The 27,598-nt window shown below is 43.0% G+C and overlaps 1 protein-coding gene across 1 annotated transcript; it reads right to left on the bottom strand.

The window, feature by feature from the left end:
* Positions 1-1,529: 1,529 nt before the first annotated feature.
* rimbp2b (RIMS binding protein 2b) lies at positions 1,530-27,299 on the bottom strand (the record flags this gene model as incomplete). Its single annotated transcript, XM_079270997.1, has 23 exons — positions 27,195-27,299; positions 24,985-25,035; positions 24,464-24,484; positions 21,694-21,895; positions 20,757-20,905; positions 19,936-20,015; positions 19,090-19,199; positions 18,138-19,010; positions 15,977-16,128; positions 14,752-15,405; positions 14,375-14,524; positions 13,664-13,825; positions 11,402-12,169; positions 10,192-10,300; positions 9,533-9,658; positions 8,030-8,211; positions 7,650-7,818; positions 7,418-7,480; positions 7,026-7,129; positions 5,934-5,960; positions 5,329-5,400; positions 4,111-4,245; positions 1,530-1,721 (listed from the first exon to the last, which is right to left on the bottom strand). Exons 1-23 carry the CDS (start codon positions 27,294-27,296, stop codon positions 1,530-1,532), a joined length of 4,653 nt encoding a protein of 1,550 aa, XP_079127123.1. The 5' UTR covers positions 27,297-27,299.
* Between the last annotated feature and the right edge of the window lie 299 nt (positions 27,300-27,598).

Genomic DNA, 27,598 nt, shown 5'->3' with positions numbered 1-27,598 from the left:
AGCTTTGAAAATAAATTGGCTTTCAATTCATCATACATTCACTATTCTACATTAAGGTGTAGATATATATGTATGTATGTGTATATATATATATATGTATTGATATACAGTACTTGTATTCTGCACCAGCCAAACTCTGACACACTGAACAGGCTTCAATGACAGATTGGCTTCAATAAACATCTCGGATCTAATTGATTTTGGGTTAGGAGGGTCGAGGGGCAGTGTAGAGGTAGCCATGTGTCTCACCGTCGTCTACTGTGAAAATGGAAATGGTCAAACCTTCAGTCTTGTGTTGTATGTTGTGAATCAAATGCAGTACAGTAACGGGACTTAATTTGCTGATGCTATAATCCAGATTAGCTATATCTATCACTTTGTTTATGTAATGTTTTTGTCTTTGTAGAGCACTCAGTTTTAGATCCAATGTGCATCAGTGTGGCATAAAAAAAGTCAACTCAAATAAAAAATGTCCCTTTATTCACTGCCTAAAAAAAAAAGGTTTGTATGCTGACTGTTTGCTCTTTTCCATCACCTGTTTTCTAAAATTCGAGAATTAAGAATGATTAGGTACTTTAGATGAGGGACATGTGAACACAGGAGTCTTGGACGGTTATATGTAAGCTCTGGTCCTATGGAAGTCACGACAGTCACACAATACCCTGCACATCACAAGTCAGGATGAACATCTAACATATTTCATGGAGTACCAACATAAATGAGCAGTAGGCATGGAACTGCATGCTCTACTTGGCAAAGTACAAACCATTGTGCGATTATAAGGCAAATACATGGAGGTTGGATCTACTAGGCATTTCCATTCAACCTGATTTTTATGCAGAGACCCTGTAGTAGATACAGTATGTGCTTGTGTGCCAACATGTTTGGGGGGGGAGGGGCTTGCCTCTATCGCAGATGTTGAGATACGGCAGAAAAGTGAAAGTTATCTGCTGATTTGTCACAGTTTACTGTGTGCAGCGAGTCAGCCACGCTGTATTTAAGGGCTGCATGCTCCAGGTTTCCGTTTTCGAGCCCGTCACATTGCATGCACTCTGGAGGGCTCAGGTGGGAATGTGCTGAAGCAAAGCATGCAAACCTCTCATACAATGCAAGTGACTGGCTGGTTGAAGCACGCTTGTGGCCCTCCAACTCCATCTTTTTTTTCAGATTTAAAAATGAAGGTTTACTTGATCCCTCGGTGCTTGAACGACATTCTGATTTCTGTACACAGAGACACTGGTCTGACTCATAATGTGGCGTAATCAGTGCCATTAGACCAGAGTGCCCTGTCTCTGTGTACAGTGAAACATCAGTCAGAGACTCCGAGGTAAGATACTCAACACACACATCAGATCATAAATAGGAAATGTGTTTTTGAAAATATGTAGTTGATACTTTTAACAAAATCCAAATATTCTAGTGTACAACAGATGTACAAGAATAAAGCATTTAAGCTCACAAATGCCACCTGTCCACTGTGATGGATTTCCTTTTTTAAGTGGATGACACTTTCCAAGTATGTCAAGAAATTATTTTACAGCGCCAAGTCTTTGCAACAGTGTCTTCCCTTTGGAGAGCAGTCCCTTTTTCTTTTTGGAGGAGTACATGTCCAGTGGGGCCCTGATGGGACTGCCGGGCCCCAGGGCCAGGGAGCCAGGGATGTGTGGACGCACTGTGGGAGAGCCTGCTCTTCTGGGCGGACCCGATTTTTCCAATGGAACCTAATGGGAGACCCGTAAGGGACAGTTGAGGGTGTTAAAAAGCCAGCCGTCTCGCACACCTCAGTCACTACTCCCCTCCTTCTCTTAAGTCCTTTCTGTCTCAGCAGGGCCACCGTGGCTCTGAAGTCTACCTCCCTGGATGTTGTCCCTCCCCCTCTCTCCCTGCCAGTAGAAACAGTGTTTCTTTTTTATGAAGCTGCTTGGATTAAACTACAACAACACAGAATTTAAGCATGACATTGACTAACTTCCCCATCAATGTAAGGTGACAACATTTCCCAGCAATGAATATCAAGGGGCAGGACAGTTCCTCTCACACAAACGGATACATTTGCTTTTTGGGACAAGTGGGACATATTTATACCACATTCACTTTCCTTCCCCTTAAATATATATCTATATCCCTATAGATATCGATATATATATATAGAGAGATATATTTACTGATACAACTGGGTTACATAGAAACTACTAGTCACTATTCCTTTTCTGTAATCATGAGCTAAAAGGCTCCTTTAAATTGCACTTTGGGAAGACAGATGGTGAAAGATTCCATATGAGGCTATATTTATACATACACATCTGTTTGAAACACCAGAAGATGTACCATCTCAAAACCATTCTGCTTTATTTAGCATTTTATTACAGTTTAAAATGAGACTTTGTAACTTTTGCTCAATTCAATACACTTCAGGGTTTTGTTGCTACCACCTTACTCGGTCTGGTATGACCAGTAGCTTATGATGGCTAATGTCAGCAAACTTTCGCGAAATATTGCTGTAAAACAGGCGTTACTGTGTCAGTTTGTCTTTTATCATTCTTCACAACTTCTGGCACCGTTACAATAACGTAGCATTTTAGCTAAAAAGTACGTAGTGTGGGAATTCTGTCATTTGTAGCCGCTGCTCAGCAGAAGTTCCAGAGTCTCCCTTTAACTCAGTAACTAGTTGATGATCTGATAGTTAATCCTGGCTCACCTAAATGCTAACTGTTTTGATAAAAACTGAATGAAATATCTTCGTGCTTTTCTTTGGGGTTTTGCATAGAATTGGTACGGTTTTCTGGCATCTCACACTGCACTGACATAGTCTAAAGGTTACCATTCATTTTAACTCAACGTTTTGACAATTCAGGGTAATTGTACAACAACGGCCTTTTAGCGTACCATGAGTTACAGCAGGAGACTTATTGCAGGAGACGGACATTGTCATGTACAACACTCAGAGAAACAACTGAAGATACCATACTTCTTGTCTAATGCATTGGCTGGGTTTACTAACCAACAACAAACATTAATGAGTGTTTTGATGAAACAAAGAGGAATCCTAAAACTACCTAAAGGCATAGCAGCACTAAAGGAATGTCATATAAAGTATACATGTTGCATACCAGAAGCTAAGGGTACCCATGTCATCTGCATTAGACGAGGGGGGGGGGGGCGTACTCTTGGTATCCTCAGTTGCTCACTTACGTGACGGAAACAGAGCCTTTAAGGTGTGAAATGAACACTCTTCTTCTGTTTTGCCGAGCGGGTGAGGAAAAGAAATAAAAAAATATATATATGGTGATGGCATTTCAATAGTTTGCACTGTGACAATGTCAAATGAGACCACAAGGAAAGAAATATCTGATGACACCTATAAATATTTCAACAATTGCATTAGTTGTTAAACACAAAATAACATATATTTACAATTAGTAAATAATTACTTCTGAAATTATTCTCTGATGGCAACATAGGCTCAGTGACCTTTGCGTGCTACTTTACAAGAAAGCAAATATACAAAACAAGGCGTTCAGGAGCAGATACAAAAGTTGTACTACACTAGACTGTTTATATAAAATGTTCAAGAATTCATGCAGCTGGACAATAGAACATGCTGAGCTACAGACTACATCGTTCATCTTTGAGTACAACAAAACTATTTACTCTATTAGAAATTATTTGAGATCAAACACAATATATTCATGAAGCATCTGTTAGAATGCTAAATATGCGTGTGCAAAAAGTGTTAACTGCTGTTTTTCCAAGACAATACAGAACAAGTAAAAAGTCCCAGGAGCGTCCCCCCCCCCCCATTCTAATATCATTGGGAATGCTTTATGAATATAATAGATCCACGTATTATACAATGCACAACTTCCCCCCTTTCACAGCAGTAAACATGAAAAATAAAAGTACCTCTGTCAAGTATTAGTCTTAAAGTTTTATTTTTTTTATATAGATCTTAGACATCTATTTATTTACAGTGGAGTGCTCAAAAGTCAGAAATCCCATCGCACTTCAATGAGACACACACACACTCGCACAGACAGTACTAAAGGAGATAGAAGGAACTGAAAAGAGGAAATGGATGAGAGGGGGCTAGTACTGCGAAGGAGCATGTACCCTTTTGGTCTTTATCCGTGCAGGAGTGTCCTGGGGGTATCGAGATGGTGAGTCAGTGAGAAAAACCTCTACATCATCAGGCACTTCTTCTAGAAAGTTGGAAGGAACAAGTCCCTTGTGTCCATTGAGCTCGCCCTGCGGAGTAAACAAGGACAGCAAGACTAAATGTTACAGTTTAACTCTGACGAGGTGCATAGGAGTCAGAGTAAAGCTGCGATAGAGGTGAGAGATGGGAGGATGTCTTCACGTACACAAGCCTGTATGTTCGGCTTCTCGTCAAAGATTAGCAGTTAGCTAGTGCTTCAAATGAAAGTCACATAACGTTGTCTATGGAAAACAATGAATGACTTTTACTACCAGAACCAGGGGCACTGAAAATAAGTCCTCCCACTTCCTGACTCTACTGACCATTTGCTTCCTCAACATAGAAGCATGCGAGTCTCCAATGTCATTTAACAATACATTAAAATAGCCTCTTTTTTTGTATTTGTGTAGGTTTAAGTTATTACCACCAGTTATAATTACATCTCCTTTGTTTCTGAGACAGACATGTTTTTTGCCCATCAGGGTGGAATGATGCATTGCTCTAAATCAGGGGTCTTCAACTAAAATTCCAAAAGGTCCAGATTGAGAAAATCTCCTCGGGCAAAGGTCTGAAACATTACAATAATATTATTTATATTTTTATATATATATATATATATATATATATATATATATATATATATATATATATATATATATATATATATATATATATATATATATATATATATATATATATATCCGGATGCAACTGCCTCTGGGTCCGGATCCGGACCGCGCTCCGCCAGTTAGAGACCCCTGCTCTAAATGCTACAATATCCAATGAGCCGCAACCGCCATAGCTTTGGCAAAGAATCCAGTTGTGGGTGCAAATGAGAGATTTGACAAATGAATGCAGCTTTACCATTGCAATAGCGAACAAAACTATAATTGCCATATTCATCCAATTCAGTCATTGCCTTGTGCATCTTTGTATCAATCAATCATATTATTTCCGTCTTTTGTTCTGATGATTCAACAGGGACAATTGCATGCATACCCAAGTCATGGAAATGCACACCTACACGTGTGCTTAGTCAGGTAGCACACCTGTAAGGATGCACTGTGCACTAAATAGTTATGGGGAAAAACAGATGTTCAACAGACATGGAAATAGAAATGTTTCACACTTACATAATGAAAACCATCTTCATCTATTTCACCAAAAACTGTGATGACGTCACCGGCACAGAAAGTCAGTTCACCCTGTTAAAGAAGAAAAGATCCTTGAAATACATTTGGCCTGTTGTACTTTTCCGGTTGTTTACAGCAGTATAGGTGTGCAGACGACTTTTTCCAAAACATCAAAATGGTTTGATGAGTTTGAAATGCTGTGCTTCCTTCTCCAAATCAATGTGATGCATCTTAAACACAAGTGTCAATTCAGTCTCGGCAGACGGACTGTTGCAACTGTAAATGCATCAAACGTTGGAAATTTGAAGACAGGATTGCAACACACTGGGCACATTTGTCCTCCAGGATTTCCGAGAACACACAGACCAAACATAGCGCATGTACAGTATGTAGGAGACAGGTTGACAACAAAAGACCAAACCGAGGAGGGGAGATGCTGGCTCAGGCAATGCATGAGGGGCTGTATTAATGACCACCAGGGACAGGGGCCCACCAGGGACAGGGGCCCGTCATAGGAAGCCCACCTCCTCGTTTGCACTCCAACAAACGGGGGAGGAAAACACACACAGTGCAGACAGTACCGTACCCTCCTCACTCTCACTCACCTCCTCATTCAGTCTGTTGCCCTCATACTGTGTCGGTGGCAGTGCCAATAGAAAGGTCAGAATAAGTGAACGGGGGAGGTGGGGCAAAACAAAAACAGCACGGGAAAGTAATTCAATGCTAGCTTACACAATGCTAACCGTAACTCCTCATTCAACCTCACCTTTGTAAATACAGGCTCTTTTCACAGCTGCCATTTTGACATGTCGCAGCCTGGTAAACACAGGTGTGATTGATGAATTATGGTCCCATTCCATTTAGTGTGTCACAGTCATTCCAGTGAGCCAGCATGCACAGTACCAGGGCCCTGGCCTAACTAAATGGAACATCATAATTAATGGTATTAATAACACCCGTGTTTACCTTGCAATGACACGTCAAAGTAGCTGCTGTGAAAAGGGCCTAATTCCCTGAATCGCACTGAAAGCAATAGTTCGATATCATCTTACCAAGAGTGCTACAAGAAGGTCAATACCACTGGTTTGAAGCGGTAGCTAGGAGATGGTTACCGGTAGCTTAGCTTGACATAAAGACTGAAGGCAGGGAGAACACAGGAAGGTACCACTCTCGTGTCAGTCATGAAGGTTTGTTAGCAGCTGATTAGCTACACTTAGCACAAAGACTGGAAGTAGCTGTAGACAGCTAGCTTGGCTCCGTCTGTAACCCTCTTAAAACTACAACTTGTCATTTTTACATTTTGGGCTTTTGTCCAGATTAAACGAAAAGGTGTAACGTGTTATTTAGCATGCTGAGAGGTGGTGGTAGGCAGATTTAAATCAGCTTTTGACAGAGCCAGACTGTTTGCCCCTGCTCCAGTTTTTGTGCTGAGCTAAGCTAAACGAGCTTTGTAGCTTTATGTCAAACGGACCGACACGAGAGTGATATCAATATTCTAAGCAACATAGTGAAAAGCCTATTTTCAAAAATGTCAAACTATTCCTTTAAATTCTGAGTTGACAAAATAAAACATTAAATCTCATCTTTGTGCCTGTGCACCTCAAATATGGTGTTTTTACACAGTTTTTACGCATTTTTTAACATGATGGTGGTGACAGGATGACAAAGTGAATAGCCGGAGCCATGGAGGACAGTACCTCCACATCAACGTTAGGGGAGCTCTCTCGGGGGTCATAGTCGTACAGAGCCACCATTCTCCGCGTTGACATTGGATGCTGACGGCCGCTCCGCCTGTTCCTCTCTACGGAGGGGGAAAATAATAATGGAGAGAAAAAGCATTAATCAGTGGGAATGATGTAAAAACTGTATTGTTGGGTGTGATGACCTGTGATGACACACAATAGCCTTGCGAGTCCAACAAACTTTGCAATCTGATCATCTGGCTTGCAAGGTAAAGTATTCCTACGTTCATAGCTGGGGAAAGCTTAGCGGCAGCAAATATAGAGGAAATTTACAGATGAATAAGGATGGTGAGAAGTGAAAAAAAGCAGTAAAGATGAAGCAGAAGAGCATCTAACTGGAAACAGACCTCTCTTGGACTTTCTGGACCTGCGATTTATTGAGCGGCCATCTTTGAAACGGTCACAGTTCACTTTACAGGAAAGCAGAAAAACATAATTAAGTGGGAAGAGTATAGAAAAGGAAAAATGCATCTGTATAAGACGGTTCAGCAGAGCATTAAGTGTGTGATAGAGACACAGAGAGGTACAACGGCAAAACAAAAAAAAACAAAGTGGTCCTGAAGGAAGATTATGCCTCACCTAACTTCTCCACAGGAGTGTTGAGTGGAAGAAAGCCCTGTTTGAGGAGCTGGTCCATCATGTCGTCATCCTCTGTTTGGATCTCAGAGACCATGTTACAGGGGATCAGACCCACTCGGTCTCGGACTTTCGCCCTGTAGAAGCCATCCGTGTCTTTATTCCCAAAGACCTAAAGAAACAACAGTGTTCGTCAAAAACAAAGACAGATACCATAATTCCTGCAACTAGGGTTGGCAAAGATTACTACTACCTACATGTCATTCTAAAGGCATTAGCTAAAACAACATTTAGGGGATTAGATTATTAAAGAAAGTTCAAGTTTAAAGAAAGAGTACATTTTTTTAGCTAGGTATGAAACATAATAATCTGTAGGCCAGCACCTTGATGATCTGGCCCTCCTTGAATGGCAGCTCCTCATCAGCAGCATCGGGGTTTGGAGACATGGACATGGGGTCATAGTCAAACAGAGCCACGAACACACGGGTCATCTCCTCCGGCTCTGATTCCTCATAGTAATCCGGGGAGCGCCGTCCCCGCCCCTGCCTGCGATCGCCAAAGCCGTCTGAAACATAGAGGAGGCCTCTGCTGCTACTACCAGCCGTATACAGCCACGCTGGCTGTAGAGGCAATGAGAGCAGAAGATGTCTCTTTGTTAGAGCTGACAGGGGAGAGGGCGATGAGATGCATGTGTGAACAAAGAGCCAAAGATCGAATGCAGTAATTATGCTTTTAGTTTTAATCTCTTTCACTTTGAAAGCGGTACTCCTGTTGTGTTCACGCACCAAAAGCAAAAGGATGCTTCCACCAAAAAGGCTTGGTACAATCGGAGCACACCGGGCTTCTTCGTTCACACATCTCTGCTTGCTGGCGTGACAGTCTCTAAACATCATAGCACGGTGATAGCACAGTACAACACAGCACAGACAGGAAACACATGTCAAGCAGTTTTTGGGGTGCAAGGGAAACTGAATGACTGTGCGCACCAGGAGGACACAAGTAACACTGCACTATTGTTCATTGCTGTTTCACTGCCTTATCTCGCAGAGGCTGATTAACATGCATGCTTTCCTAGGAATGGACACGATGAGGAGAGCATTCCTACATCAAATGCAGGTGTATATACGGTCATGCTTATCGGCCACATCGGGAAACAATGTGCAGCAAAAAAGGGAGATAACACATCAAATGCCCCAGCAGTTCCTGGCAGCGCAGATATCAGTGAGGGGGAAGGGATGAACCTGATATCAGTTCCCCATGCTTCTCATGGATCACCATGTTGAATGTTTCAATGGCAGATTGTAAGTCTGAATGATGCCTCAGAGATCTTGCAACCAACACTAACCAAGCAACTGAAAAGTGATTTTTGAAAGATTTAAAAGGTGCTTCAATGGCGTAAAACTTGTTTGACTTTGATGGCAGTAGAGTTGAAAAATGTGCAACCGAGTTAGACCAACAAGGCAGTCTGTCCTTCGCACGGTATTGTAAACGGCTCATGCAAAATTAAAGCAAACGGGCTACTGGCTCAAGAAGGCGGGAGGAGAAGAAAAAGAGGAGGTGGCAGACAAGCTAAGTTAGAGGAGGGCAGGCTAAGTTAGTGTGGATATGGAGGGTGGATGGGAAGAGTAGGAGCGAGTTGGGGTTTCTTGGGATTGAAGGTGTAGGAGTACATACAGGGAAGGGATTTCCATTCTCCGAAAAACAGGAAAAGTGGCCAGTCGTGTCTTCCCCGGTCAGCTTTATTCAGCTAAGCTAAATTAAACAAAGCAGCTCACTGTCCAGCACAGAACAAAAGACCACCATATCACTGCATGTGTTTCAAGAAAGATTCTTGGCCTTTTCTGGCATTGTCAAGGTGAATTATCATCGTCAGCTGCACCACATACCATATTGATCCTCTGAGGACATAGATCGCCATATCCTGCGCCGAGCTACACTGCCATAGTAAACATCCTCCTTGACGGGTGAGAGGTTCCCCTCACTCCCCTCACTGTTACTGTCCATGGTGATCTCTACAGAAGACACCAATCACAACGTTACGGTCAGAGATCCCCCGCACACACACACACACACACACACACGCACACCCACACACACACACAGCTCTACCCCATGGCCCATTCACTCATGCTAAGACAGTAGGATGATGAAGTTGCCCTGAGGTGGGGGGTGTACAAGGCAACAGGTTTCACTCTGGAGTCACTGGGTGTAAAACAGCAATGCTTGCACTGTTGCGGGGAGGTCAAATTGGGTGGTCATGTAAACATGTTAACCCACAGTAAACACAGGCAAAGGGAGTGCATCTGGGATAACTTTCCTGCAAAACTGCACGTGAACATTTGGCAAATCCAGCTTGTGAGGATGGACAGCTACAGGGTGTGCAAACACCCCACAAAATAAAGGTCTACGTGGTTGTTTAAGCTCTATGGGAGAGATGTACAGCTCGGCTCACATGGGTAAGGGAAACACATGGTATAAATAGCACAAACATCAGTGGCCCTGCAGGTGGGGATGACGCGTCTCCTCATGTGGTGACCTCACTAACCAATGGATGGGATGGGCCGTTGCTGAGGAGGGTTGCCGATGTGAACCGGCCTCCTCCCCGAGTGGTCCAGACGATCAGCATTTCCATAAGATGATGAGTTCCCAATGATCTTTAGAGTAAAAAACAAAAGAAACGAGGTTAGAACAACAAATTGTCTGCATTGGGAAGATCAGCAAACATTAAAAAGAATCCCACAATCCTGGTAAAACAACAAAAAAAAACATAAGAGCAAATGATTTGATTTCCATTTGTCCTTAGGGAGGCAAAATAATATTTAATAAAATCCATAAAACAATAAGAAAACCCAACAAACCATTAAAACAAGTAAATCAAATCAACCCCCAACACAACAACATGGACTGGGGGTCAGGACGGGTCAGATGTTTAGCTAAAGACCATTTGTTTGGTTTGTTTTGTTCTGTGCATGTCAGCTCCTTGATGAGAAAAGAAAGCAAATGGCAGCACAAAAGACTGATGGGAATGATGAGTAAACAGAGAGAAAGAGTGGATGAGAGGAAAACTGAAGCGTGAGTATGATCAAAAATGAATTAAGATAGTTAGATAGCCATTATAGCTTCAGCCTGGGGCTTTGTATTACAATCAAAACATTTAATATATAAAAAAATGATGATGAACAAGAAGAGTTTTGAAACAAGTGGAAGAGACAAGCAACAGATGATGCGTATGGGGTTGAAATGCTAAATGAATAACTGCAGGCTGCAGAAGTCTTGATCTGGCTTTATTTTGTATGCGAAGCAATGAGAGGCGGGAGATGCTGCAATAATGCTTCACGCACAAGGTGGAGCGATATGGCTGCAGCTGAAGGGTGAGCCATGGAGAGTAACAAATGAAGCCTGCAGCTGAGAGAAGGCAGCGGAAGGAAAGACAGGAGCAGTGCTTCCCCATTCATTGCACACATGGAACCTTTCCCCTCAAAGACATGAGAAGTCAAAACTTAGTTAAATGGCCTTTAGGTAATTGAAAGCTTCACTCTAATACCACCTGACATACAAGCAAAGTAACGCACTCAAAATGAAACATTGAATCAGACCAACCATGAACATGTGATAACTTGTCATAAAATGAAGAACAAAATGCCAAATGAAAGAAAGAAAAGGGGGTAATCATAAAGAAAAACAGGCAACATTTAGAAAACAGAATGGCTGCAGCTTGCTGATGAATAGTACAGCAGAAAGTCTGAATCACACACCAGCGGCTGGTCCCGGTTGAGCCTGGACAAAGAGTGGGCCCTAGCCTCCCTGTGGGGGCTGTAATAGACCCTGTCCAGCTCGTTCAGCCTGCCCTCGCTCAGAGCCCCATCCCTGGAGTAGTTTCGCGGCTCGGCCTCCCGACCAGGCCCAAAGTGCTCCCTGTTCCTAAAGTCACCAGTGTGTACCGACTTGGCTGCAGTCACTTGCATGTCAGAGAACTCCTCCTCCACGCTGCCCTGGCGGGTCAGAGTTCTTTTCCGGCCCATTGCCAGCGCCCGCCTTTCTACCGGGCCTTCACAGTGAATGATGTGAACAGACCCCCGCATGGGGCTCCCATGAGCGTAGTACCCTCGATACCCATGGCCCAGAGAGCCTTCTTCCTCACTGCCGCAGTCTAAACCACTGTCAGGGCTCTTGGTGTTCTGGCGGTTGGGTCGCACCAGGCCGCGGTCGTCTGCGTTGTAGCCGTAGCGGCTGTCGGTGAAGCGTGGGGAGGAGCGCTGGCGCTGCAGGTGGCGGGAGTTCTTGCTTTGGGTGAGGTGGTTGTGCTGCGGGTACATCCTTCGCTGAGTGTGTGGCGTTCCGGGCCGCCCGCCCTCTTCAAAGCGCAGGCGCTGGCCCATGCCGTCCACGCAGTCCGACTCTTCCTCCGCCACCTCGGGGATGCTGTGAAGACGCTTGCTGCGGAGCGACTTCTGCTTCACCACCTCCCGCTGGAGATCCCAGCAGTCTCTTTCCTCGGCTAAGTCCTGACGCTTGTAATACGCCTTCAGGCATGACCAGGAGGCAAAGTTCCACAATTTCAAATTTCAGTTAGTCAGTTCAATTCAAAAGGTTCAGTTTCGATTTTTTTTTTTTGCGAGGAAGGTTGAAAAGTTTTTTTCGGAGGTTTTTAGAACAGGCAGGAAACAACACAGTATGTGAATAGAACAAATGGGGGGGAAAGACAAAATAAAGACAGAATTAGTTATTTGTGGCAATGTATTAAGACATGCAGTCTCATTCCGTGAGGAGAAAATGGCATGCTCTGAACAGGAATCTGAGAAGGCTCAAGTGTGGAGTGATGACTGATAAACTGGGCACACAGGTTAAAATGTGGAGAAAGGAATTTCACTCGTGAGAAATTGGAAATATCCAAACAAAAAATAAGTAAACAGGCTTAGTTAGTGCCACGGGTGAGGGTTAAATGAAACATCAATGTGCATGAAATGAATTAAAACATCTTTAAAAAAAGAAGAAGAACAAAATGAAGCTGGGAGTGGAAGAATCAGCGGCTGAGGACATACTGTATGCGGACACGTCTTTAGCAACAATTTCAAATGTGGTGAAAGATACAGAACTTCCTTCAGTGTGCTTACAGAAAAAAACAGCAGAAGCAAATTTGACAATTCATCTTACTACTATTCCCTGAACAATATCTAATTCAATCGAATTCAAATTCATATTTTTACATCATAACTATACAGATTTTAAAATAATGTGTATACAGAAATAAAAGGGGGTTGGACAATGTGCAACAGTGATTCACAAATAGATGGCGATGACAAAAAGGAGATGCTGCATTGGTGTATTTAAAGAGTTAATACACTAATGACTACTCATCATGAACAACACATTCCTGTCCACATGAACCTTCCCAATTGTGGAATGATTTTGTACCGACTTCTGGTAGCAGGTCTACTTTAATAACAGAGGACCAATCAGCCACTAGTACCCCTCACCCTGGCAGATTGCCTTTACATCCACACATCCCCACTGACAGACCAAATGAAGACAGGGTTATGTACTGACAATGTTAACACTTACATTGACAAATAGGAAAATTAAACATTTGGACATGACAGACGTAAACAAGCGTGAATATTTCCATTTAAGTACTCACTTAAATGAGATTCCCATGTGCACTTGATTATGACCCTTTGATACAGTACAGTATGTGCACTCCAAAATCACAGTCTAACGTTTGACTTTAACACTTGTAACAGTTGAGCATGCGGTACACACAGCCATTCCCATGAGCTCAGCCTTGATTGACTAATGCAGTGCTGGAGGGGGCGGGTGTAGGAGCAGGCTGGGGTGGGACCGCTGATTCAGCTAAAACAAGGCAGGGGAGCTCAGCCAGGCAAAGCCACGACGGGCCTGGTTGTAGAGCCTGTGAGAGAGAGCGAGTACCTCTGTAGGTGGCACGACTCCCACCCTAAACCCCTTGTTGCCGCTGGCCTCCCCCTGGCCACTACAGACTGAAAGTGTGCAGTGTGTACCTTAAGAGTGTTGTGGGAGTTGATGCTGCGCCTACGGCCTTCCTCCAGTTGCATTTCAGAGTAAAGATCTTCCTCATCCTCCTCCATTATGTCGGACAGGTCCGAACCCCGGCTGCTCTCTGTCTGGTACTCTTCACTGTGGCTGTAGTGGTGATGGTGATGCTGAGGGAAACCCAGAGAGAGAGGTGTCGAAAGGGAGCATATTAGGTAGAGCAACAAGTCAAAAGTTTTATCTTCTTATCTTTTTATATACAAGTGCAGAAGCAGCTAAAGACTTTAATTGGCTGAACATACAGAATTTCCTTTATCTTTTATTATTGACACATGTATAAAAAAGCCTACAACTATTGTTTGATTTCAGATCAAAGCCAGAGCGTGGTGTACACAAAGCTGTGTGTGTTGGCGAAAACTCTTGAAGGCTACACAATGTGCACTAGAATTATGCAATTGTTTTGCCAAAGTAAAATTTAAGTTTACAACTGCAGTCGTTGACACTTGGAGAACACGTTTACAAGAAAGAACAATATTTTTGGCAATACAAATGCAGATAGACTCATTAAGAAGAGGTTCAATGTGATATGATGAGATTTCATTTCATTCAATATGGTTTTGCCTGTATGAGTAGGTAGTGCATCCATGTTCTTACCAGAAACAAGTGATGCACATTCACAGCTTGTCTGAGCACAGCTTGCTTTGTTTTCTGTAAAGTACCTGTCTGCCCAACTCTGAGCCTCTGAGGAATTCATCCACCGAGGCTCCTCTCCTCCTCGCATGAGGAGAGTCGTAGCCGTCCTCCTCCTCGTCAGAGTTGAGCGGGTGCAAGGCGTTACCTCGCTCACTAAAGATATTTCTTTTCTCAACCTGATAAAATAAACGTCATATAGAATGAAAAAATATCCAAATAAGTTAGTATGACATTCCTACCATCACAGTTTTTTTTCACAAAACAAAGTTTAACATTTTTCAACTTTTTGCTGATGTAGTTTCCTAAACATTCTCAAGAGACATGCAGTTCTAACTTACTAAGTACTAGTTGTTGTGTAAATGGCTTTTAAAGCATGCAGACTTTCAGAAACAAGTTAACTCACGTGGTTGCCCTCGGCAAACACTCTCTGGGCAGCTTCCCTGGCCATGGCCTTGGCGAGGGTGTTAGGGATGGGGGCTCCCTGAGGCTGTGGCAGGATCCTCTGAGGAGAGGGCGATCGCCGTGGCTGGAAGTGCGGCGGCTCCAGGTTGGGTCCACGCATGGGAGGGAGCGGAGAGGGGGATCGCTCCCAGGGCTGGGCTGTCCGAAGTCCCACCTCATGCTCTTTGGTTTCTGGCTCTCTGGCACTTACTAAGGGTTTGGACTTGGGCATGGGGTGGCTCTGGAAATGAGGTGGGGGTTGGCACACGGGCTGTGAGTGCGGCTGTGCGTGGGGCAGCGTGTGGGGCTGGGCTTGAGGCAGAGGCTGCACCTGGGGCTGAGGATGATTCGGGGGGTACGTTGACGGGTAAGGAGGATGGGTTTGTGAGTGTCCCGGATGGGACTGTGGGTGGGCCATATGGTGGGAAGGTGCATTGGTTCGTTGGGAGAGGCGTGGAGAACCCAAGAGATTGTTTGGGATGATGGCCACGGGCGAGTCCTGGGACTCTCCTTGTGTTGATAACGTCCTTACAATGAGTTCCCTGGCCTCCAGACACTGAATCCTGTTTAACTCCACGGTCACATAGTCTGCTGTGGGGTATAAGACCTCTGCTATCTGTATTCACATGGGAACCAGAGATTTTTTATTTTTTTACCAAAGGGCAATTAAAAAAACGTCAGCACACAAAAGTACATACTCTGAAATCCTACTATCATACAAACTAACTGCCTTTCTAGCTCTCATACCTGTTGGCTGAAGAGAAATACCTGATTATTAAAAATCCCTAAAAGACACACAGATTTGTAGATGTTGGAGCTTAAGCGCAATACAATGACCGTGTTAAAAACTAAAGACTTACAGGCCTGTTGCAGAAAGGTCACTTTTTCTCTCCATCAAGCATGCAGATTTTTGACACATTTGCTCACATACACACAACAAAAACATTAGCTCCTTGTGGAAAAGGGATTGTATACTGGTGCAGCACCATGGAGCCTATATGCCAGCTCTCTTTTTTTGAAGTTATAGCTAAAGTCTGTCCCAGGGGGCTGGATACGAGCATTCTATAATTTCTCCAGGAGATGGCAATAGAGCACGACTAATAGATGTCACTGTTGAGGAAGGCAAAACCTTTTCAAAGACTTGTATTATAACGACGAACAAAAATACTTGTTCTGACATTTGTTACCTTTTGTCCCTTTGTGCACACGGCATAGCCAATCACACTGGCCCCGTTAGAGGTTCCTGAAGACGACAGCAGTGGCGGCTTCCATCTGACCTGCAGGACCCCCGGTATCTGACCACACTGGACCTGCACCTCCTGGGGAGGGAGAGGGGGCCCTGGGGAGCACGACACACACACTGGATAAGGAGAGGAGAAACAAATACAGCTCAACAGTTGCCGAACCATTTCTGTTGATCAAAAAATATCAGTGCAATGGACTTTCTACATTCAACAGTCATTTCACAGTGGTATTCTTGGGTAACTGAATTATCTGACACACAGTGTCTTGGAACAGCAGCAGTGGTTGTTTGGAGATTTAATTTCCTCTTGTCATTTTCAAACTGTCATAAACAACGAGCTCCTCTGAGAGCTGAATTGAGTGTATAAATGAATATTTCAGTGGAGCCACTATCATTAAGACTAGACGCAAACAGCGGACACTAATTTGTAGTCAGGGAATTGGAGGCTGCTCCGTGTGACTAATAATAATAAAAATGGTATCTCTAAGAAGTAATGAAGTTGTTTGGAGAGCCCATGCTGAGTGTGAAAGCCTAATATAGGGCCTCCAGACAATGTTCTTCTTATTGACAGCAGTTGTTCAGCACCGATACTGACACTGTTTCAGACGCTTCTAATTAACATGTCCGATAGATCGATTTCTTCATGAACTCGCAGCATGTTAGCTCATCAGCTGCCAATGGAAAATGTCAATTCAAACTTCAGCCCTACTCTCTCCCTGTCCTCCCCTCTCTTTGTCTCTCACCACCATTGTACCTTAGTATCTGCACCCACGTTTGGCTAACTCCACAGTATCCGTAGGTTTACAGACACAAAACAATGCTATAAATGTAGCTGGCTGTGAAGACAATCACATTCTCACTTTAAAAGATCCCCGTAGCTAGACAGTCAGGCTGTGAGACCAGCATCACCAGGTCTCATGGGAGAAGAAGTCCCAGAGATCTACGCTCACTGTTTACACAAATCTGGCTTCGAGAGACACTGTTTCCAGTGTAAAAGCTCAGCAAATTCTTGTTCAATGTTTTCTCATTGCACTTATTTTTCCGTCGTGTTTCTACCATATGTGTGACTTATCGCAGTAGTACACACACAAATCCTTGAGGGCAATCTAAAAGTGGCTTGGGAAAAATGAAAATGGCTGAGATGTTTGTCAAGTTTGCAAATGTAATCGGCTTGAAGCGTGCGGCTGAGTAAACAAATAGATTGCTGTGTTGGATGTCAATTATCCGACTGCTTTCATTTTGAGACACCAGATGACTTTGAAAGAGAATATTAGACGACAAGAATGGCAATCAGATTGGTGGTGGCACGAGAGCAATGTTGCCCCTTTATCATAAATACACCTTTTACACAAAACTTACAAACTGGCTGCATTTGCAGACACTAACAACACTAAGACTTTGGTTCAGTCTGAGCGCTCTCTTGTTTCCAGCCACAACCGGTACTTGTATTAAAAGAAAAAGCTCTGTTGAACCCACTGTACGCTATCTTCCCAGCACCAAAAAGCAGAAAGACAAAGCTTGCGCATAGAAAGTTGAGCATTTATATATATATATTGCATCTTTCTAGTCTTCCAACAAATCAAAACGCTGTACACTACATGTGCACATTCACCCATTCAGACACACATTCATAGACTGATGTAGAATGCAGATGTCATACAAGTGTCACCTGCCCATCAGGCTCTAAACTAATTCACACACTGATGGCACAGCCTTCAGGCCCAATTTGGGGTGCAATGCCTTGCCCAAGGACAGTTCGAAACCCTAGAGGTGCCGGTCTGACCTACCTCTGAGCCACAGTCGCCCCTTAACCTTATTGTTCTGCTAGACAAAGAGTCAGGGCATCCCAAGAGTCATTAGGATACATTCTGTGGGAACTATCTGTACGAATGGCAATACTTCAGTCTGGACCAAAGCAGTGGACCGTGAGACCAACTAACAGACCGACATTGCCATCCCTTAAGCTGTGCTAGCGTGGCTAAAAATATCCCAGTAGGTCTAGCCGTGACTATAAAACCATACAGCACAAAGAAAGTAGACCCTGCATTTCTGTGGTTTACTGGACAGATCAAAGTCATAATGTGAGTGATGTTTTAAAGGCTGACCTGCAGGCTGAGTGCAGAACTCCACAGAGATTTCCCTCTTCTCCCTTTGATCCATCGGAAGCTGCCAAGGCACCTGATGTGGCTGTGCCACAACCTTCACCTTGTAAACTGTCATGGGCTTCAGGTTGTAGAACTTGTACTTATAGCCCCCCGCCTTGACCATATCGTACTCTGCACCATTGAGGAATATGGTGTGACTGTAGTTGCTGTTGCTGGGCATCCAAGAGAGCTCAGCAGAGACCTGCGTGATGCTGTCCACCCGCAGGTAGTAAGGTGCCACCACCACGTCCTTTCCCACGAGCAGAGTGCACCGGAGCTCGTCCGACGGGCCCCGGTCAGTGATGCTCTGCACGGAGATACGATAGGTGTTTGTGACCAGATTGAGCTTTTCAAGAAGAGTCTTTGTCCTGCCCCCGTAGGGGACACTCATGCGGAACTCCTTATCCACCAAGACATTGTAGCCACTGATGGAGCCCCAGCCCGGTGGGACCACAGGAGGATCCCAGCCAATGATCACACTCTTGGCCAGTTGTTTAATCAGGTTGATGCGGCGGGGATAAGGCACAATGTCTTCACCGACCTCGTCAGTGCTGACATCCAGGGTTCCTGTCCCATTGCTCGAGGAGCCCAGGAGGTCCATGCCCAAGCTGCTGGTGCTTATACAGTCTAGTTTACTGTCAGACAGCAGGCTGCTTATGCCTGTTCTTGTCCCTGTGCCAAGTTTCAGTCTCTGAGGCCCCAGGCTACTGTGATTGAGGTAGCCAGGTTCTTTAGCCACTGTGTCCCTGTGTTGGACAGAGGGTGTCTCCTCATTTTGGACAAATTCCACAAAATTGGATGGGACGAGTCCCCGTTGGCCATCCAGCAGCTCTCCTGAGAAACAAAAAGCCGATAGTCGGTATTGTGGTGATATTAAGGATAGAGGATTAAACCATACCAAGGCAGGTCAGACCTTCATAGAAGCCGTCGTCATCCATTGTCCCGTAAACGTAGAGATACTTCCCTGCCGACAGGGGGAGCTCTGCCTCAGGATTCTCATTAGGCCCGTCATAAGGATTGTAACTACAGCGAAAAACATAAACGGCCAATTCAACTGCAAGCATTTTATATTTTCTTCATGTAAACCACTCCAGTTATCAAATATGTATGTCAAGGAAAAAGTATTTGTTGAGTGCTGCTTTGAAAATATTAAATTTGTTTCTATTTCTATCAATTTATTCAGTTTTTTTATTTATTTTTATAAATATGAGAGAGCTGACTACAGTGTGGGTTGAAAGCTCTGGCCCTGTTTCACATATTTGTGCTCTGAGGATTTCAATTATTTTTGTGCCGACAGGTAATTTTCTTTAGAGATAGAAACACTGAATCATCTTTAAGACCACAGCCTCAAGCTCTGTGAGAGAAATCAAATAGTCTCAGCAAGATTTGTCCATGACTTGTTCACACTGAGCAGCCAGTTCAGTTCAGTGGTATGTAAAGGATATTTAGCCACCTCTCTTGTGAGTTATCTCTCTTTCTTTGAACGGTCAACTGTTCAGGGGGTTGTTTGTCATGTTAGCACAAAGCTCCTGTTAACGCTTACTCTGAAAATGCAGTGACAACCACTAAAAGTATTTCCAAAGTGAAAGCACTATAAGGAACTTCATAGAACTTGTTGGGAACAGTAAGGCTCTCATCCTACACAGATCTGCGTGCTAACTCTAGAAAGAGGTTGTATTTTTGTCTGAATTCAGTTATTCAAATGAAACAATATACGGTGAAGAGGTGAATAAATAGCTGTGTGTGGGTGTGCACGTACCTGTACCGAGCAATACACAGACGAACCTTCCCTGTGAATCTCGGTTTGGACCTGGTAGTTGAGCTGAGCTCTTTGTCCATCTAGAGAACGTGAAAAAGACACAAATAATCTGATTTTCAACATCAAATTCTCCTGCTTGTTTGTTTTCACCTTTCACCTCATTTTCAGAAAACCAGAGTGGCGAGCATTCTTAATTGAAATGATGAGCAAATTTCCTAATTTGAGTTTACAGAGAGTGTAAAAGCAAAAATACTGGGTCTGTCAATCGGTGTCTTTGCTCTGGAAGTTGCTGAAAGTCTTCCAAAAAAATGGAAAAAAATGGAAAAAAAGCGCAGAATATACATGATATTTCTTTGGTTTAAACTGTTCACCTCCTGCGCACTCACAATATTTTTGATCCATCACCAAGTAGCCAGCCTGCATGAGTAAACCAGGAAGCATACTGCATCCCAGCTGTGTGGATTTTCTCTTGTTCAGCCCAGACACATTATTAAGATCAAACTCTTTTTTACAATCTGTTGCAACAGATCTAACATTGATGAGCTGAGCTCACTTAATGCTGTTCAGGAGACACTTTTTAATGTTGTCACTTGTTGGTGGAAGTTCACATACCTGACAACATCATTTGTAAAAACAGGGCAGAATAAAGCATCTAAGTTGTTGTGGATTCTTCTCTTTGCAGCCCCACATTGTCATTTTGAATGTTTAAAAAGTTTTGCCTTGTGCGGTTTGAAGGTTGTTAGATGTCAAGCAAAGTGTAAATGGAGAAATATGTAATAAGGCACAAACCATATGGGAAACAAATAGACACAATCAGATACCTCAGGGAGGAAAGCCCGTGCTGGGCTGCTGACTCGACCGCGAGTGAGGAATGTTGGCTTGACAGAAAGGAGCTCTGGCTTGTCTCCACTGATCTGGAGTGGACGAATGAACTCAGATATCAAAGATCTGCTTGTTGGAGCCTCATTGCCTGTGGAACAAACAAAACATCTCTCATCAGATCACAATACAACAGAACTAATATCAAAAGAGAGAGAGAGAGAGAAAACTGAAAATAACTCAACATTTTAACATTGTGTCTGTATCTAAACACATCGTGATTTACACTGTATTACAATGTAATGCAAACCACAAAACAGTACCAGTAACAGTACTATGACATGATACTCACTCCCCTTTAAAGGTACTACTATTTTACAAAAAAGGTTTCTCAAGCAGGTTTCATTAAGGTCAAAATCGTACAGAACCAAAAATTCGTAAAACAAAATGATTCAAAACTTTGATTGTTGAATGATACATACTGTGCAATTAGTGAAACATTTGTATATTCACAAAAGCAAGTCAAAAACAAACAGCGAACAAGTTTTGCCAGCTATGCTATTTCTCACTCAGATTGATTATTTCATTAACAGTTTGTGTTTACTGCGTATTAAGTCAGAAGCCTCCCAGACTTCTAATTTAAGCTGCAATATGTTCCCCTCATTTTGAGGGAACGGCCTCCTCTTCCAATATGTACAGTGTGGAGTTACTGCCAGCAGCTCCACACTGTGGACTCAGAAATGATACATTTATTCAATTGCACAGCGGCAAATTAATTTAGTTCCATTTACTAACTTTGGTCTTAAATGGGATTTCAGCCACTTGAAAATATGACAATAAGTCAATATTACTATTTTCCCGACTAAAAAATACTTAATATATGAATATGAGACATATCGGAGTAAAAGCAATTACGTCATCTCAGCATAACGATCCTACCTTTTCCTATGGGGGCAGCCAGTCCATTAAGGAGCTGTGAGAGGGATTTGTTGGGCGACCCAGGAGATTCAACAGTTAAGGGTTCAGTGCCGAGGATATCAAACGTCCCAGCCTGGAGCCGGAACTTCTCCAGCTCTTTTGAGAGGAGATTGAACTGCTCACTCTGAGACCGACATTTTTCCTCCAGCTCGCGAACTTTGGCCTGATGGTGGTGAGGGAGGAGAGTCGTCAAGAGAGAGGAGTGAGAGAAAGAGAGAGGCAGACAGAAAGAAGGCCGGACAGACAGGGGCGGGGAGAGAAAGGATAGGAAACATAGGACAACAACAGAAACAACAATAAGGAAACCAGACGACGCAGGACTGAACATTCTGCACATAGAAATACTACTAGAGGACATACAGTAGAGCGGGTACGTATATACGATGCTATACGTCTACTGTCTACACACAAATAGGAATACGATTTAATTTAGGACTCATAACATGTGGATTGGTCATTACATAGAAAACACATTTTTAAATGACTTCAACCAACAGCATACAGATCACATGCACAACTACAGTTAATGCTAATACTGAAAATAAAAACGGTATGCACACCCAAACCGCACAGTCTTAGAGAATGAGGCTGAGGATGTTCTTTCATTTGTATTATTGTCAAGAAATCCCTTATAAAGACCAAAACCAACAATCATTTTGTCCTACTAACAACTATTGTCTTATTCCTCTGTGCCATAGAGCTCCATTGTTGTTCAAAGCAAATCAATGAACTACGGTGGCCTCCAGGTAACAGGAAAACGCAAACGGCTCTCACTAGAGCCAGTGTTTGGTTTGTTCATTCTAGGCCAATATTTAGAAACATGGCGGTGGAACATGGTGGACTCTGTAAAAAGAACGACTCATCCTAAACTCACGAAAACACAATGATTCCTTGTTTCAGGTCATTATGCACTAATGAAAACATAGTTGTGAATATTATATTCCATTTCTGCTGATACATCCATCTAAATCGTACACAATGGTCCTTTGAGTCAATCCCACAAACTGAAGACCGTCCTGCTTCTGTAAATACTCAGTAGAGCCCAAAATGTGCATTAATCTGCAGCTGAAGACAGTCCACAGCAAAACGCACTATTTACTTCTGTTTGGCTTTGTTAAATGTAAGTTTGTTAACATTTGCTGAAAGCTACAGCGCCCCTTTGTTTTGGGTGATAACTTTTTATTTTGTTACGTAGGAAAATATGTATTTGTGACAATACAGAATTTCTGTTTTTAAAATGTACATGTTCATTGTAAACAATTGGACATGGGACTGAAAGCCACAGACAGGGTGCATATCGTTGGTCCTGGTCATTCCATGGGATTTGTTGACAATGACAAATATATAAAATAACATCAGCCGTATACTTTAAGAGCAGGAAACTTAATTAATACAACAACAATAACACTGACAAACTGAGCATGATTGTTTGGGCAGGTATAATTGAAATTCCAGGTGCTAGAGCGTGACGTCTCAAGTCGAATGATGATTGAGGATTCATCATCAAAAATCACTTTTCAATCTCAAACTGATAACAATCTGAAGCGCGTGATGCTCTGGAGGACACTGAAGCTACCATGGAATTCTTTTAGCACTGCCCAACACACAGCAGCGCCCCCCTGAACACTGCAGCGCTCTCTATGCTCTGTTAAGACACGGAGTCCATTTCATGCACACAGATTGTTGCCGGATAGAACATGCTGTTAGCACACAGACAACGCAGGAAGTCTTGTAGTTGTGAAATAGAATAAGTAAATTAAGAGGCATTAGTTTCAATAGCGTCATACACTTCTCAGCTGTATGGCAAATAGAGTTTTAAAAACACATGCTGAGTAACAGACATGCAATGCTACAACTAAAGGATCACATTCATCACTGATCCTTTGATAATAACACCGTCTTATACACTAAGAAAGTTAACATTTACTGTATGCATAGATAAACAGATGTAATGACTAATATGTACCGGTATGTACTCCAGGTACAAAACTGAAACGTTTTCATTGTAAAATATCTGCAATACATAAAGACTTCCAGACTTTCTTTTGCAACATAATTTACCAATGAAATCGATTTTCTCCATGAATTTATTGTAGCCTGAAATTTGTATTTGTTCACATGTAAACACACACTTTTAACACGTGTTTGGTCTGATAAAGTTAAATTTGCACACCTCAATGTGTTGATGGGCTTTGATTATGTGGGATTGAGGTCGGTCAGTGAGGCCCCAGGCATTCCTCTTTAATTGAAGTCGATCCATATTCTGAATCTTTTCATCAATTGTTAAGAGAGTGTCGCTGAATTTTTCTTTATGATCGAGTCAGAAAGACCTCCAGTTTATGCTGTCAGTCAAGTTCCAGACTTTCAAAAAGCTCTCCACTTGTGAGTTTGCTTTGATGGGAAATGTGAAACAGAGCTGAGTGGGTAGTAAAGCCCAAGAAAAGAAGCAGCCCTGAATATTTCTGAAAACCAAAAAGCAAAGAGCACACATCAGATTAGTTCTGAACTGATGTATGCTTTATGTTACCTTTTATCTCTTGAGTACCACTTGTATATTTGATCATGTTTATCAACAATACAAAATGTAGATCATGATGAATAATTGTTGTTTGTAATGTGGTGTTTCATCACCATGCCTCCTGGGCCAAAGTAAACATGGGGCTACTATTAACTATACTGGGAAAGGTGTCAAAAAATATTAAGTAAATAAATAAAAACAATTCTGAAATACCTGCATGCTGTCCAAGTGGTTCTGTATAAGCATAAACACACACCCATTCAGTAAAAAGAGACGTAGGAAAGAAATAAAACACAATTACACATGTGATCACTCATACACATCTTGAAATTACTGTCAGCTTTGACACCCGCTCATACGCATCATCACCTTATTACAATGCTAAAAGAAAGATGAAACAACAGATAGATAACGGCACTCTGTTTACGATTCATTCACCTCTCTGAAAATGGCCATTTACACAACTTAGTTAAGTTTAAATGTGTAGCTCACAGGTGAATTCAACAATATTGTGAAAAGAAATCGACTCAGCCTAGGATTCACATCTTAAAACATGAGAACTAAAGAAAAAAAGAGCATAAAGGTTCAGTGAGGTCAAGAAGAGCAGGAAATATTTCTAGGTATACACAGGTCTGCCCCGGGGCTGACTAGTCCCCTATCCTTCAGCAGTAACCACACAGTCAACACACAGTCAACACAGTCAACCCCCCCCCCCCCAGAGTCCAGACGCTCACCTCTAACAGATGGACAGCGCCTTCATGATCCTTTTTTGCCTCAACCTGAGCCTGGGAAATACAGGGTGCAGTGTTTCAGTTCACTTTCATTGATGTTGCAGTCCCGCTCCAGTCTAAAACGCCAATCAAAGGCCTTCGCAGACAAAACGGAAACACCTTTTCATTCATTCGTGTTTTGGGTGAAAATGGTTGAAAAGAAAGCCACCGTCTCTGTCAACACTATGAGAGGCCACGATGAAGGATGACTCATCTGCACTTTATTTATTTACCTCACATTTAAGATTTTATAACAATGTTGATTTAGGCTGTTCTTACTGAACCACAACCAGCTCGATACACTGTGGCTTTTCTTGCACCATTTTCACCTTTTATATATTTTTTTTTATTTTTGTCCTATTTAATTGTCAAAACAGTGAGTTATGTAACATCCACATTTAACAATTAAGTGCATGCAAGAAAGTTAATGTCCCCAAGGAAGTATTTGTAATTCAGTTTGCTGAACTTACCTGTGAAGACCACTTGCCTGAGAGCATCTAAACCAGAGGTCAATGGGAGTGGTTTGATTCCACTCTCATACCCGTTTGTCTGCCAGCTGTTTAGTTTAGCTTAGCATTAAGACTGACTAGGCTGCCTCTGTCCAAAGGGTATGAAAACAAATCCACCTACCAGCACTTTATATCTCCTTAGTATGGAAGCAACAATTTGTTCTTTGATGGGGGGGGGGTTATGTGCCAGTTTATTTCTTGGCTCTGAATAGTTACCATACAATCAGCGGAGACTCCAGGAAGTTACTGGCCAGCGAAAGAGTCAACGTGATGTGCAGTATGGGGTCAGACTCAGCAGCATTTCACCCAATGGCCTACAGGACTCTTTACAGCATACCTCACCCCTTAATGGCTCTTTCTAAAAGACAAGCTGATATAAACAATGAACTATTTCAAGAGAAGCAGACTTTTTTTTAAAAAGTTGAATGCAACTGATTCCTGCATGACACATAGAAAGCTGCCCTTCTCCTGGTTCAAGTGGCCTCTCTCGTCAAGAACAACCTGGCCACTGGCCCACAGCTTATTCAAATTTGAATACCTCATCGAAACTGTCCTGAAAATATAATCCCAGTTATCTCATTCTCCAACTGATACCCGATTTATTTGTTGCTACAATACAGTATATTGGAATGCAGGTGCGACTTTGGCTCGTATTTCCTTCTGTGACGATAACCTACTGTAGATGTCATTCAAACAATAAACATGTTGCCAGAGTGTATGTTTGAATGGTCGGTTAAATTACATTCAACAAAAATGGCTTTGACTTAACGCGCTGTGCAAATTTGTACAATTTTAACAAGCACATGTTAAATGATGTTCCATCAACAATAAATTAAGGAGGCTAGTGCAATCAAGGGGGATGCGGTTTGGGTGTTATAGAAGCAATAAACTGTGTAGAAATGTAGCGTATGTGCCATTTTTCTTGTGGGAACTAGAAACATCTGTGTTCCACATGAAGAGCATCTGTGGACTTTGCAATTTCATAAATCTACTTTGCTTTACTACTTTGCAAAGAGCAGCAAGTGTTTGAAAGAAGATAATGCAGGAATGAGCTTCTGTTAATGAGAGAAAGAAGCTGAGAACTCAGCCTGCGAAATGCAGACCGTGAAGTTCGAGCAACACTGCAGCAACAGCAACACTGGGGTATACACACTGTTTCTAGAGAAGCCATTTGTGACAATTCCTATCACGTTCACGCTAAAGTATCAGCCATCGCAGCCATTGCTATGCTCGCTTTGACATTACAGTCAGCTCCAGTGCACAGAGGCCCGACCATCAACTGGCCCGGGCCAGCATTTCTGTTTAAGCAAGCCTCTAAAAAGTGTCAAATCTACTCTGGGTTTTGAATGTTGGATTTGCTTGCTTGTAACAAACAAGAGGAGTGCTCCTGAAATGTTGAGCACTCGGGGTTTGGAGAGAGATAGACAGCTGAAGGATGGGGTTGAGAGGATGCACTGGAGAGCTCTTGTAGTGGCAGTGATGAAAATGTTGAGAGAAGCGAGTGATACAGCCTCTTTACTCTGCTCTCTACAACACAGTCTTCGAGTTGACTTTCACCTTTGCTGGAACAAAAAGCCTTTTGAGTCATGACAAGGGCCCAGGCTGAGCAAACAAGGAAGCCCAACGTTCTGGTGCTGTGAGTGTAAGTCGCCTGAGCTTCCTTACCGTCTGAAGAACTTCAATCTCCTGCTGCTTTGCATTGAGTACAGCCAAGGCCTGCTCATGCTCCAACTCTAGCTGCTGCCTCCGCTCTGCAGCCTCGCGCATATGCTGTCCGCAGGGGGTGCAGGGGTGGAGAGCCGGGAGGGAGGAGTGTATGGGGGAGGGGGGGGGGGGGAGCATAGAGAGGGCTGCTGTTAGTGGAACTAAAAATCCATCGGCACTGAGCCAACACAAAATGCATCTGCAGTCTTCGACTCCACACTCAGAGACAACACAGGTGTTACATGTACACACACACACACACATATCCGTCATACAGAGGCTGCTTCGCAGTGTACTGACCTTTAAACCCTTAAAAACAAGAAAGACATAAACTACGCCACAGCAAATGCCATGTGAGAACGGTT

Source organism: Melanostigma gelatinosum (genome assembly GCF_949748355.1).
Source record: "Melanostigma gelatinosum genome assembly, chromosome: 6".
NCBI lineage: Eukaryota > Metazoa > Chordata > Actinopteri > Perciformes > Zoarcidae > Melanostigma > Melanostigma gelatinosum.
Note: the sequence above shows the minus strand (reverse complement) of the source record. Positions and strands in the feature narration are given on the sequence as shown.